General features: G+C 47.4%; 1 protein-coding gene across 1 annotated transcript in view; it reads left to right on the forward strand.

Annotated features, from left to right (window-relative positions):
* Positions 1-2,030: 2,030 nt before the first annotated feature.
* LOC113960057 (von Willebrand factor A domain-containing protein 5A-like) overlaps positions 2,031-13,595 on the forward strand; it is a 14,264-nt gene continuing 2,699 nt past the window's right edge. Inside the window, exons 1-17 of the mRNA XM_027669397.1 lie at positions 2,031-2,079; positions 4,577-4,645; positions 6,617-6,864; positions 6,986-7,208; positions 7,539-7,681; positions 7,807-7,921; positions 8,077-8,204; positions 8,294-8,295; positions 8,349-8,435; positions 8,527-8,671; positions 9,081-9,163; positions 9,476-9,590; positions 9,783-9,947; positions 10,217-10,320; positions 10,576-10,757; positions 10,922-11,113; positions 13,252-13,475. Of these exons, the coding sequence (XP_027525198.1) occupies positions 4,603-4,645; positions 6,617-6,864; positions 6,986-7,208; positions 7,539-7,681; positions 7,807-7,921; positions 8,077-8,204; positions 8,294-8,295; positions 8,349-8,435; positions 8,527-8,671; positions 9,081-9,163; positions 9,476-9,590; positions 9,783-9,947; positions 10,217-10,320; positions 10,576-10,757; positions 10,922-11,113; positions 13,252-13,475 (2,199 nt within the window). The 5' untranslated portion in view covers positions 2,031-2,079; positions 4,577-4,602. The remainder of the gene's footprint in view (positions 2,080-4,576; positions 4,646-6,616; positions 6,865-6,985; positions 7,209-7,538; positions 7,682-7,806; positions 7,922-8,076; positions 8,205-8,293; positions 8,296-8,348; positions 8,436-8,526; positions 8,672-9,080; positions 9,164-9,475; positions 9,591-9,782; positions 9,948-10,216; positions 10,321-10,575; positions 10,758-10,921; positions 11,114-13,251; positions 13,476-13,595) is intronic.

Genomic DNA, 13,595 nt, shown 5'->3' on the forward strand with positions numbered 1-13,595 from the left:
CTGGGTTACCCCCTCCGCCCCCTTTTTCCTGGGGTGGGTCGTAACAGTTCCTCAGCCACAGTATGAAGCAAAGCTGCTTTGCACTTCCCTGGTCTGAGCATCAGGGATCACTCACTGGAACAGTTTCTTATACAACTGTGAATACATCTTCATTCTAGTCAGTGCACAAGGCAACTCTCCTCTATCAACCTCTTAGCTAATGAGCTAAAATTCAGGTTATATCTTTCTGTCTTTGTGCAAGACACTAGGAAGAGTTTCCAGGCCACCAAAGGTAGGTTTACAAAGAGGCTGCTGTCCAGAGCTTGGAGTCCCTGTGGTGGGACATGTGCTGTGCACAGGACACTTCTAGAGTCTTCTCCCAGACATCAATGATGCTGAGATAAAGGGGAGTTTTCTCTTGAAGGAAATGTCCAGTTTATAGAGGCTGAAGTTAAGACACACTCACTCATGTAGCAAGTTACCAGAGGCTCTACTTTTGGTGCTTTTTCTTCTTCTTTTTTTTTTTTTTTTTTTTTTTTTAAGCACATCACCCAGGTTTTTTGCTGCAGAACTGGAGGGACACTGTGAATGAACATTTTAAAATGCATGATCTGCTGGGCTATTGATGGAAACAAACTTAGTGTGATGTTCATACTGTTTCTCTGCAGCAATGAGTTTTCCTCATGCATGGAAAAAGGTGTTTCAGTTCAGTAGGAAGCAGTTTCAGTTTTCAGTTCAGAGGACTTAATACATCCATTCATTTATCAAAGCACAGAACACAGTTTATATCCAGAACCAGACAACAAGCTCTCAGTACTCTGCAGAAATCTCAGTGATGCTTTGAAAGAATTCTGAGAACTTTTCAAGGGATATTTTTAATAATCAGCATTGGAGAAGAAAATTCCTGAAAAGCAACACTGAATCATCTTACTGAAAATCTGCAAGGTAAGGAAAAGAAAACTTCACTGTTCCAGGAGCAAATCAATATTGACCGTGTCTGTCACTGCATAGTCATGCAGATGGACATCAGACTACCCTATAGCTGCTCCTCTGACAAGACTGGGAGCAAGCTACTGACTGCACTTTGGGGCACTAGGTAACCAACTGGGTAACCAAGTAAGTAACCAACTAGGTAGCCAGTTAGGTAGCCAAGCCAACCTCAGGTACCACCACACTCTTTACTCTCCGGCTCTCAGTATAAATGGCATTCACTTTTCTGCAGGTATATGGCTCTAAGCAAGCTTGGCAATATCTAGAATAAATATCTAAGGCAACCATCTCTTCTTCTAAGGTTTCCTAACTGGTCCAAAACTGTCTTCCTACCTGTATCCTCTTGGAGCCAGTGAAGCCCACTGGAAAACAACAAGTCAGAGGAGGATGTCAGGAAGGCCACCTGAAGCACTTGTGTGGGCAGGAACTGAATGGTTCCCTTCCCAGCAACCACTTGCACTTCTGGTGGGGAAATGCCTCCTACAGTAAAAATGGGAGCCCAACCCCCAACACTTCAAAGCTCTCCCGTGGGGCAGGTGGTGCTGGGCATCACCCCCCACCCTCTGCACCCTGTCCAGCACTGCTGCAGTTCATTTCCCAAGACATGCCAGCTTCACAAGAGGCCTTTCCCAGGCAACATCCCCAGCTCGGAGACCCCAGGATGGAGTCAATTTGCAGCATGATCTCTATTATTGCCCCTGGCTCCCCATTCTGGGCACGAAAGTCACCCTCCATGTGGGTTCTGCATTGGTCCTGCTTCCTTCATGGTTCCACCAACCTCTCAGAGCTGCCCAGAGACCTGGAACACCCCTACACCCAGTGCCTCCCACCCATCCCAGCATGCAGGGCTGGCAGCACTTTTGGTTCCCAAGCGTATATCCCAGAGTGCATGTTTGGCAGCATTCCCTTTCCTGGAACTGCCCAGGCACTGCGGCAGTGATCATGGCTCCCATCTATCCCTGTCGCTCACTGTGAAGACCAGCCCTTCTCCTCCTCCTCTTCCCAGCGCGCCTGGGAACATCCTTCCCTGCCGCAGCTCACAGTTTTCAGGTCCGGGGCCTTTCCTGTATCTGTCTGCCTGTCGTTCCTGTTGCAGTCTGCTGTTTCATGGTGAGTGCATTTTGTGCATCCATCCTTCCCTGCCCCCACATGGAAATGTTGCAGTCCTGTTCTGTGTGCACATGTGCATTTGTCTGTCTGTTTGTGCTTTGTACCCTGGCAAAGGCTTGGGAGCTTCTGTGTATCTGTGATTGCTGCCCTGTCCTGCCAGGCTCCTTAGTTCAAATGGTACCTATGCATCTGGGATCTCTGAGATCAAGGACAGCAGGTTTAGGTCCAAATTCACAATGAGGCACATACCCAGTTCATGATATTTCCAATATATTGTAAATATACACTATATTTCTAAAATACAGGAAATAGATGTGCAAGCAGAGGAACTTCATTATGGGGATCCTTGAAGGCAGGTATCAGTAAATCAGGATTTTTACTATGAACAAAGAATCATATCTTCAGTCTTTTATCAGTTTAATGACTGTTTCACCTAATAGGAGCTATCTTATGGGCGCTGAAGAGAATGAGGCTGCACACCACACAGATTTCCATTTCGGGATTTGTCCACTGATAATTTTTGGCGTTCCCCTTTTATTCATGTTCTCTCATAAATAGCACATGGTGTTTGTCTTTTAGTTAACTGAAATTCCCAGGATTGTCCTAAACCAGTGCTTTGATCCCACACATTCACCTTGCGTCATGTGGTGGCTGTGTTCAGCCATGAGAGAAAAACACACTATCATGCAGACCATTGAAGTGGTTTTCCACTTTGAGAAACACAACACTCTCTCTGTCAAAGCACTTAGCCAAGATCAGTCCTCCCTTTTGATTCCAATTAACTAAATGCAGGTGCAGAGTGACTCAGCTTCTGCCAATACTATCTCCTCAGGAATTCCTCTGATGAAGGGGCCCTCCAGAATCAGGAGAATTATCCAAATACAGTTTAAAGAAACTGACAGCACAACTATGGAGTAACAGACATCATCAAATTCTGATTTAATTCTAGATTAGTGAAGGGTTTTTTGCTTCCCTTGTGACATTTAAGTAAGCTGGGTTTTCCTTGTCTTTTCTTTGTTCTAACCTGTGTTCCTTGAGTCACATTAATACTTCAGCTGGGCTGAAATATTCTTCTGGGACATTCTCACTGGGAAGACCATCTGGGCCAAGTTTCTTGTGACCTTTCTCTTTATCCTTTCTCTAGAAGGATATTTTTCTCTAGAAAAGTATTTCTTACTGGGACCCACTGAATGCACCAAATGCATTACCCCAGGAGATAAGTGCTGGTTCACAGTGATCCCCAAGAAGAAAGATATTTCGGTTCTGCAAAGTTTCGTTTGAAATGTCGCTGCTTAGAGCTAACACTAGAAAGAAAGAGAGAACAGCATCAACAATCTTACACCCCCTTGGATGCTGAGACCCTCAGGCTGTGCAGCACTGAAAGGTCTCTGATAGCAGTATATTCCCTGTGCATGTTCTGTCTCTGTTACAATGAGCTGACTGGGGTTATCCTGTGGCCATGGGATTGGTGCAGTCCAGCACAAGCCTGAAGGCCAAGCCAGATGTGCAGCACAGCACAGTCCTCTCCTGTGCCTCCTCAGATCAACTGCTTCAGGGGCCACTAACTCTGAGGTGCAAAGATCCCCCAGTTAGGATCACTACAGCGGAGAATGCACATCCCTCTTCTCTTCCTTGTTCAATCCCCCCTCACATTCCTCTCATTCCCCATTCATTCCTTTGCCCCGTTCTCACTCCCTCTTTCTGAACTCTCTGGCAGTCCTCCTCACAGGGGTTTAGAACTTGCTCTGAATGTATCTGAATGTATTGAAATACCTACTTTTATACATAATAATATTGAACTGAATCATACTATTGTGCAATTTAGGGGTGAGATGTAGTCATTGAATGGGTATCTAGTACCATTTTAGATGTCCTGTGTGTTCCAAGATAGACACCCAATGCCAATATCTACAGCACAGAACCCCCAGGAGGCAGCTAGAAGGAATTTCCTCACCTTTGCTAGGATCACTCACCCATGCTAAGCCTTCTCGCTGCAAATGACCCTCCTGTCCAATGTTTTGACAACAGAGTCAAGGCTCTACTCAGTGTTTGTAAGAGTTTACTGACTGTACACAGAACTGGTGGGTTTAGGTGGCTAACTGACAGATCAGTCACAAATCAGGCACTTTTTATAATCCTCTCCCTCACAGTCCACATAACTCCAGTTGCTCCTCAGTTCTGCCATTGTCCTCTTGCCTCCCATTTTTCTGGATGTGCATCCATACATCCCAGACACAAATTAATTCATCCATTCTTTTCCCCGTTTCCCCGATGTAAGGATGCAAGGAGTTAGCTTGACCCATGTATGTGGGTGTGAGCTAGAGATCATGGAGGAAGGGAAGATCGAAGTTTTGCTCTTGCTGGTTTTTTGTTTGGTTTTTGGTTGGTTGGTTGGTTGGTTTTGTGTGTGTGTGTGTGTGTGTGTGCGTGTTTTGCTTGTTTGTTTGTTTTTTCCCCAGAAGGTCCTTGTAGCTCATTTTTGCTCTTTTCCTCACAGAAGTTCTCTTCAACCAAAAAGTCTAGATGAGGAAAAGTGGCATCCTGAGCAAACAGTATATGTGTAGGGGTAAGTTGGGGACAGAAGGGTGGCACCTGTGAGCGGTGGAGAAGATCTTAGCTGAGGAGTAATGTGGGAAGAATGGATTTTTTGGCTGGTTGACAGGCAGTCACATCTCAACATGTTCTGGGAACCCAGGAACATGGCCTGTAGTCAGCCTTTACATTCTGTCACTGGCATAGCAAACATCATTCTGTAAGCGTGATTCATCTCACTCATAGTGCTGAAGGCTTTCCGGGGAAATGATTACAAAGTAGTAGGAGGATGTAGGCGAGATATCTACTACTGTGGGAAGCTGGTAACCCTCCTCAGTGCTATGATTCTGCATCATCTCTACTGTGGAGCTAAATGAACCCCTGTGGTTGTCTGATACCTTAGTACATCACTTGATTAGTGAGTTGAATCATCCTCTCCAGGTGAACTCTACCATCTTAGGTACACCGTCTCCTTCCAAGACATTACAGCAACCCCTATGACGGTCTTATACCTTCCTTTGCAAAGTGTCACTCTCTTCCTCCTACAGTGTTGCACCATTCTTGACAAAGACACTACTCCAATGTATTTTACCAACAGGTCTGATGCCTCACTGATGCCCAGCCTTCCCCTAAAATGAGTGTTCTTTGCCTCAAAGCAAGGGCAAAGGTATGGAGAAGGTTTCCCTCCATTGGCTGCTGTCATAGCAGATAGAGAGATAACCAAGACCATCTTCCAACCAAATTCAGATCTACACATTGTTGGTCTCAGATAAACCATAGGCTACAAGTATGACAGATAAGAAAGGGAGGTCAGTGAGAAATATCTCTGCTGTCAACAATGAAAAGGAGATAAATCATGGAATTACAGCATGGGTAAGATTGAAAGGGACCTCTGAAGGTCATCTAGTCTAACCTCTGCTCAAGCAGGGTCCTGTAGAACACATTACGCAGGATTGAGTTCAGACAGCTTTTGATTATCTCCAGAAAAGGAGACACCAAAACCTCTCCGGATCTCTCTGGGAACCTGTTCCGGTGCTCAGTCACCCAAACACAGCTGGCCTTGGCAGTGAACACTGAAGCAAATCTGCTTGGCACCTCCTGCCATATGTGTGAAGCTCCAGTGTGAGACTGTCTCAGGCTATGTGCTGGGGGACAGACAGACTCTTCTTAATGTCATGGTAGGCCTGAGCTAAGACGAAGCATGGCACGTGTGGTGGTTTCACCCTAGGCCTTCCTGGAGACCAACTTGTAACCAGGAAGGAACTAGAAAAGTGATCACGGAAGTATTCCATGCTATTCCTTTACGTAACTGGAGGTATAAATAAAGCCAGTGGGAGGGATCGCACCCTCTTCCTCTCCGGCGAGGTTCGAGAACGGTGGGTCCCTGTTTCGGTCGAGCTTATCTAGAGCCGAGGCCTACAGTGACTGCCGCTATCTGCCACGCGTGAGAGGAGAGCCTTGGGCCGCGCCAAGTCACTCTGCCTGTTCGAAGGGAAGTGGAGAGATTTCTGCTAGTTTGCCTTCGGCTGGCTGTTTGACTTGCTCGGTCCTTGCCCCTTTTTGTCTCTCTCCCTTTCCCCCCCCCCAGGTATTTTCCTTTTGTGTATCTGTCTCATATGTAAAATATATATATATATATATTTGCTATAGCTTTGGCTGCTTAGGGTTTTTTTCCCTCTTTTCCCTCTCTGGGAGGTGGGGCCTTGTTGTCGAGTTTCCGGGAATTTGGCGGGAAGCCAGCTCGAAACTTGTACAGCAGGTCGCAATCTCAGGGCACAGCTGCCATGTGCTTTGGACAAAGAGGGGCTTAGAAAGCTGAGAAACTTTGGTCAAAGGGAAACTTTGGCAGCCTAAGGGACCTTTCATTTCTGTTTATCAGCTTCTGCAACTGACATTTCTGTGGCAGGTTTGGACACACAGCTCTTTTCCACTACAAGCAGACACCTCAAATTTAAAGATTCCTACAGACAATCAGGGAGTTTGAGAACTATTGTATCTTCCTCAGGCTTATTCCAGAGGGGAATATGGTTCTTTTCTTCCTATCCTGAAGTGGAGCTGGAAACTGTGACAGTAAATGTAACCATTCAGGACTTTGTGGCTGATGTGGTGTCTGAGCTGGTTTTCTGCAACGTGCAGCAAGTCTCCAAGGAGACCATGTTCATCTTTCCTGTGGATTCAAATACTGTTGTAGACACCTTCCACGCTACCATGGGGGACTCTTGCATTCAAGCAATGCTCTGGGAGAAGGAGGAGGTACTGGGGTTGTAGTGGGAATGGGTGGTTTGTGGACTGGGTGAGAGGATCCTGTGGATTTAATTTCTTTCATTCATTCTTATGGAGACCTCAGTGATACATTTTTCTCCCTTTGTGGCAGGCCCAGAAGCTGTGCAAAGCTACTCCAGGCATGCAGAATTTAAGATACCTGCAGGATCAGTGGGATCTCTGGGGTCGTGTGTTCGCTTGTTTCTTGGGAACTCTGCCTCCTAACGGGGAGGTGACCATCAGCCTCTGCTACACCCAGGAGCTGCCACTGCAGCCAGATGGGGCTGCCCAGTTTTGCTGGCCACATGAACTGTTCCCGTGGATAAAATACACCAGTGAGTGATGCAGAGAGGAACAGGCGGCTCCCCAGCATCCCTCAGGGAGGGGCTGGGGGTGTGTATCTGCAGGAGTGCCTCAGTGAGAGAATCTGAATATTGCCCCTTGCCCCTCATAGTCATGAACCCCACAAGTCTCCTCATATATACCACAGCAAGAGACCCCCACAGACCCCTATGCAAAACACAGTGTGTGTCTACAGATTCACCACCACCACAACTAAACACTACAGTGAGGGACTTAGATGCCACATTTTCTCTCTAGAAATGAGAGACAGAGCCCCACCACAACTGAGTGTTTCAGTTTCTCACACCTCTCTCTCCTTGCAGGCCGGATCTCTTCCAAGGAGGAGATGTCCAAAAATCTGCACTTCAGCATCTCCCTGAAGTCAGCCCGTGGTGTGTCCCATGTAGTCATTAACAGCAGCCACACCCCTTTGCAATACACGGCTTCTGATCACACATCTGCTCAGGTATGTCACTGCCAGATGCTTCCCAAAGTGGGAGAGTAGATAAGGATCTGCCTGCTGGTGCTCCTTAGGACTCCTTAATCCACTTATTTGGTTCTCTTTTCTCCACACACCCTACTTATCCTCAGGTATTCTTGAAATCATCACCCTGGATGCAGGATGATCTGAACTTAATGGTGTATTACAAAGGGCCTCACACTCTCAGTGCTGTGGTGGAGAGGAGAGATCCTAAAGCCCCACCTGGTGAGTGAGTAGGGTGGAAATAGGCATTAGGGAGAGGGTATCAGGGAGAGTAGGAGGATCTGGGGGCAAAAAGTCAGAGTTGAGGGCAAAAGAAAAGAGACAGGGAAGGATGCTCCAGTCTATAAATCCTTCATGTTTCCCCACACACACCCTAGGCTCTCTGCTAGGACACCCTGTTGTGATGCTGACACTGATGCCAAACATTCTGGAAGTAGTGCCCAGTCCAGGCCATCTGGGGGAATTCCTCTTTCTTGTGGACTGCAGCCTCTTCCAGGATGCACAGGTACCACTGGACGAGATCTTCAGGGGACATTTTCCTCACCTGTCATGCTCAGGTGATGGGAATAGAGGCAAGCTGCTTCATGTGGGCAGACGTTCTGCTTAGCTTCCCCATCTCAGTTCTGCCCATCCCTCCGTCTCTCCACAGAACACTGTTATTCCTCCTCAAGAGTTTGCCTCTGGGCTGTTACTTCAACATCTACAGTTTTGGGGCCACTTTCAAAGCCTTCTATTCGTGAGTTCAGGGTGATAAGGGAGTAGGGTCAAGGGGTAAGTATAGCATGACTTTTCTCCCCCTCTCTGACACTCTGGGTGCCTTCCCACAGGCAGAGCGTGGAGTACACACAGGAAAACATGGACAGTGCTGTGGGGCGCATCTCCTCCATCTGCCCTGATCTGGGGGGCTGTGACCTGTTGGGTCTCCTAAGGTCTATTTACAGCACTCCTCTCCTTTATGGGCACCCCCATCAGGTATGAGGGGCCAAAGGATTTTGGGGAGGGGAATGGGTGTAAACAAATGTAGATTTCAGGGGTAAGGGTGAGATATTCTGATGCTGTTTGCGAGGAGAGTTGGCATGTGAGAGGCATCCTCACAGGAGAAAGTGACACCATCTTTAGACTGAGCAGCTTGGAAGGACTTGTATTCAATTGTCCTGCACCTGAGGGAGCTGGATCTTCCTTGTAGGGTGTCTCTTTGTGCTGAGAGGTGTCCTGGTGCTGATGAAAGGAGACTCACAATCTCTTTTCCTATGTCAAGGCCAGTGGGCATGAGAGTGTAACGGAGCAAACTGGGAAGGCTGTCTGCATTTTAGAAGAGTGTCTTTCCTATATGGGGGTTCCAAGACCTGAGAATCCTTGTTTCCTTTCCTCTCTCCCTCAGCTTTTTATCTTCATTCAAAGGAAGATCTCCAGTGAAGAGGAAGCTGTCATGGCTGAGGTCTACCGTTACCGAGACCACCACCGGTAATGCCTACACGCTTCACCTGATGGGCCTCCTCTCCCAGTCTTTCCCTGCTCTTCTCAGCAGTATCTCAGCAGTATTCCTCTTTACCCTCACTAAACAATACCTCAATGCACTCTTCAGCCCCAAAACCCATTCTCATGGTCATCAGGCAACATCTCTTATCCCAGAGTGAATGGGAAGACACAATATCGGTTTCATTTTTACAATTAGAAGCTTCATTACCTCTCGAGACTTTGTCCTTTGGACCACTCTTGTTCTTCGTACCTCTCACCTGTGTCCCACTTCTAACATCTCCCTCTTTTCCTGTACAGGTGTTTCTGTTTTCCTGCTAACAGATGTGTCAACTTTCACCTTTCCCGGGCCATAGCCCTGGAGACAAAAGGTGAATGTGTGTGCATCCACCCTAGAGTGGACATGACATCCAAGGTAATGACCTAGGTACCTGGGCTTCCAGGATCCCCCCTGCTCTATTCAATGCTTCCCATGGCTCACATAAACATGCAATGCAATTCAAATACCACCATCCACACAAACTCCAAGACCTCTCCCAAATTCCCATCATCCCAGAACTGGGAGGGAGTCCAAGTGGTTTGTGCTCTCTGCTTCCCGTGTCACCAGGCAGTGAAATGTCTGCAGCGGGCTCTGCAGCCTGTGGCCAGTGGGATCTCACTACACTGGGACCTTCCACCTGGCCTGGAGGTGTCACTGATCAGAAAAGCTCCTGAGATGATCTTCCAGGGACATCAGAGCTCCATCTATGCCCAGATCTGTGGGGAAGCACAGGTGAGAGGGATCCAGGAACCATATACACCAGGGCATGGCTTTCTGGAAGGTAAAGGACCCACGTCCTGTTCCACTTTCCCAGTACTGAGAGTCTTTCACCTGCGTTAGACCTGGGAGAGACCATTATCAGGGCTCTGTAAACCTTCATTGCCTTTGCTCCAAGCATGGGTACCTACTTCCTTAGTAGAGCAGGAAGGGAATCTAGGTAGCCAGGCTACCTGGGCCCAGAATATGAACTTTTCTGTCTGACTCTTCCCTTGCGTTACCAGGATGCAAAGGTGGATGAGGGAGCTGTGACTCTTCAGTACCATGTGGGCAATCAGTTCTTCGATTACACACTCAGGTTCTCATTGTCCCCATCATCAGATGACAGGTGAGAGGGTAACACACCTTGCACATGAGGCAGAGTGACATTGGCAGGGTCTGCAGGAGGAACAGCAGAAGTCCTTCACTTGCACCCTGAGGTGGGAAGAGAATCTGGGTATCTGGTGCTCCTGCCTTGTCCCTTCTGTGCTGACCTTGGGAGAGGAGCTCGATGACCATTAATCCACTGCCCCCTCCTCTTTAGTCCATGTATCCCTTGCCCCTCCCTGAGGTGGAACCAAGGACTAACTCCCTGCCCCTGCAGGCTGCCAGTGCATCGCATGACCCTGATGCACCTGCTGTGGGAACGAGCCTGGGAGGGGACAAGCAGGACAGAGAAGGACACCTGGCAGAGCACAGTGAAGTCCAGCCTCACCCTGGGGGTTCCATCTCCCTTCACATCCAGTGTGGCTGTACGGATGAAACAGAGGGACACCTGGCACCATGGTAAGGCTGGAAACAGTGGGGACACTGGAAGACCTGGTGGTCTGATGCCTTCTCACCATCTGCAGCCCCTGGTCCTGTGGGCCTGACCACCCTTTTGCCTGTCTCTAATATCTACAATTCTACCCCTACCTCCCTGCCTTTCTTCCCAGATTCTTTGCCTCCAGACTCTTCCACGTTGCTCTCTCCCTCTTTAAACCTGGTTCCCTGCCAGTTGCTCTGGTTGCGTGGATTCAGGCCTGGGTTGTTCAAGTCCACCAAGTTTTGGATGGTTCAGAAATGCCAGTTATGCCTTGAGATGCTCGGTCACAAAGCCCCTGACACTGAGATACTCACCCAGCTTTCGACATACTGTAAAGGTAAGGAGAAAATTCTTGGCTGAGCATTCTCAAAATGTGTTAGACTAGGGCTGAACTTTCAGAATCACTAGACTTTCTGATTGTCACTATGCTGGGGATGGATGGAGTGACAGACCTACAAAAGTCTATGGGATTGGGTGCATCCAAAAGTGCCAAAGGAGTGGGCTGATGCAACTGCCACTCTATCATCTTCAAAAGATCATGGCAAATGGGAGAGGTTCCCATGGCTGGAAAATAGTCAGATGTCTCACCCATCTTCAAGAAGGGGAAGAAGAAAAGTTCAGAGACATACAGGCTGGTCAGACTCCCCTTAATCTGAGGAAAGGATCTGGAGCAAATAATCCTCTTAGAAGGGCCATCCTGTATGGGTTTTGAAAAGAAAATCATGCCTGACCAACCTCACTGCTTTCTTGAATGAGGTAGCTGGAACTGTGAGCAAGAGAAGGGTAGTGGATTCTCTATACCTTGACTTTAGCACGGCCTTTGACAGTCTCTTAATTGAGGCATCAATGAGATACTGGCTGGGATAAAGGATCAGTAAGGTTGGTGGAAAATTGGCTAGACTGCTGAGCTCAAGGAACAGTTATCAGCAGTTCAGAGTCCAGCTGGTGCCCAAAACCCCGTGCAATTCCAGAGGGATCTCTCATGGTAGCAGTACCATTTAATATCTTTGTTAATGACCTGAACATTAATGGACAGAGCGCACTCCCATCAAGTTTATGAACAACAACAAATTGGGAGCACTAGGTATGTGGTCAGTACAATAAAGGCTGGAGAAATGGCCTGACAGAAACTGTGTGGCATTCGATAACAAAAATGCAAAGTCGCATCAGGAATGGATCAGGAATTGGATAACCCTACGAACAATATGGGCTCAGGGCATGCACGTTGAAGGAAGCAGCTCTACAGGAAAGGATCTTGGGGTCCTAGAAGACAACTACTTGAACAAAAGTCAGAAGTGTGCCCTGCAACCAAGAAAGCCAACAGAATCCCAGGCTGCAGAAGCAAGAGTATAGCCACTGTGCAGGGAGGTGATTGTGGGGCATTGTGTCCAACTTCTGCTTCCTTAACCAGAAAGGTTTCGACACACTGGAGTGACTCTAGAGAAGGGCCACTGAACTGAGATGGCTGAGCACATGGCGTGTGAGGAGAGGCTCAGAGAGCTGGGTTTGCTTATCTTTTAGAAGAAGATACCTGTCTATTTGTCTAGTTGTCTTCCTTCAGTTGGTTGACTGAAGGAAAAAAAGAAAAAAACCAGAGGAAATTCTTTTTCGAAGTGCCCAATATTAGGACTTGAGGCAACAGACACAAGTTGGACCATGGGAAATACTGACTGGGTATGAGGAATTATTTATTTATTTATTTAATCATAAGAAAAATATAAAAATTGGTGGCATTTCCATCCTTAGAGATATTCAAGACTTGACTACACAGATACCAGAGTGAGCTGTTCTAAGGAGACCTGCTTTGAGCAGGAATTTGATCAAGAAGACTTCCAGAAGTCCCTTCCAACCTCTGTATACCTTTAGGCCAGTCTTAAATGATGCCTAGTTTTGCCCTAACTACTCTGTGCCCAACTGCTTCATTTTCTGACCATAATAACTTTTCAGTCTGCTCCAGAATTGAGCCTAGGACTATAATAGTCATGGACTGTGCTTGGCTCTCTTCATCTTCGCTCTCTTGTGATGCAATGGTGCTGTAGCTCCAAAGAAGTCTTATATCTTAGAATGAGGAAAGGAAGGACTCATGGTGATGTTGGTGGGTTTAAGAGTAGATGATGCAGAAGGACCACTGTGGGACCCTCAATGGTGAATGTGAGCCATAATGGGGGAAGTGATAGGAAGGAATAACATGAGTGATGCTCATGGGTGGAATTAGGCATGTTCCTACCCAGAGATAATTACTCTGGGTAAACTAGAGCATATAGGACAAATTTTAACATAGTTGTGACATATTTGAAAGACCTGAAGATACTCTGGGAGGTCCGGAAAAAGTTCCGGATGCTTGTGTATGACTGGAAAAATTGAAAAATTTGGAGAGGATGGAGTAGAGTTAAGTATACTTGGAGAAGGCAGAATTTAAGGTTAGTGGTCATTGCCCATCCCCATGTGAGTTGTGTGAACATTTCTGTCTTCCAGAGCAGAAGCTTTCTCCTGAAGAACAGGTGATGGATGAACTGCCAGCATTTAACATTGGTTGGGACTGGGCAATTTCACCGCTGGCAACAAGACTGTGTGACTTCTCTGGGCTCAGGGCAGTGGTGGCACTCCAGAAAGCAAATGGCTCCTGGGCCCTCACCACAGCTCTGGCCTCTGCCTTGGGGCTCAGCAAAGCTGATATTGAGGGACAGAGGCCCAGTGAGGTAAGGAGATCAGGGACAGGAGGGGGACACTCTCATGAGCTGAACTTTCCTGTTCCAACCAAATTTCTAGTCTGAGCTGAACTTTCCTCTTCCAACCAAATTTCTAGTCTGAGCTGAACT

This window comes from Corapipo altera, unplaced genomic scaffold, assembly GCF_003945725.1.
Source record: "Corapipo altera isolate COAL_440 unplaced genomic scaffold, ASM394572v1 145, whole genome shotgun sequence".
Classification (NCBI taxonomy): Eukaryota; Metazoa; Chordata; class Aves; order Passeriformes; family Pipridae; genus Corapipo; species Corapipo altera.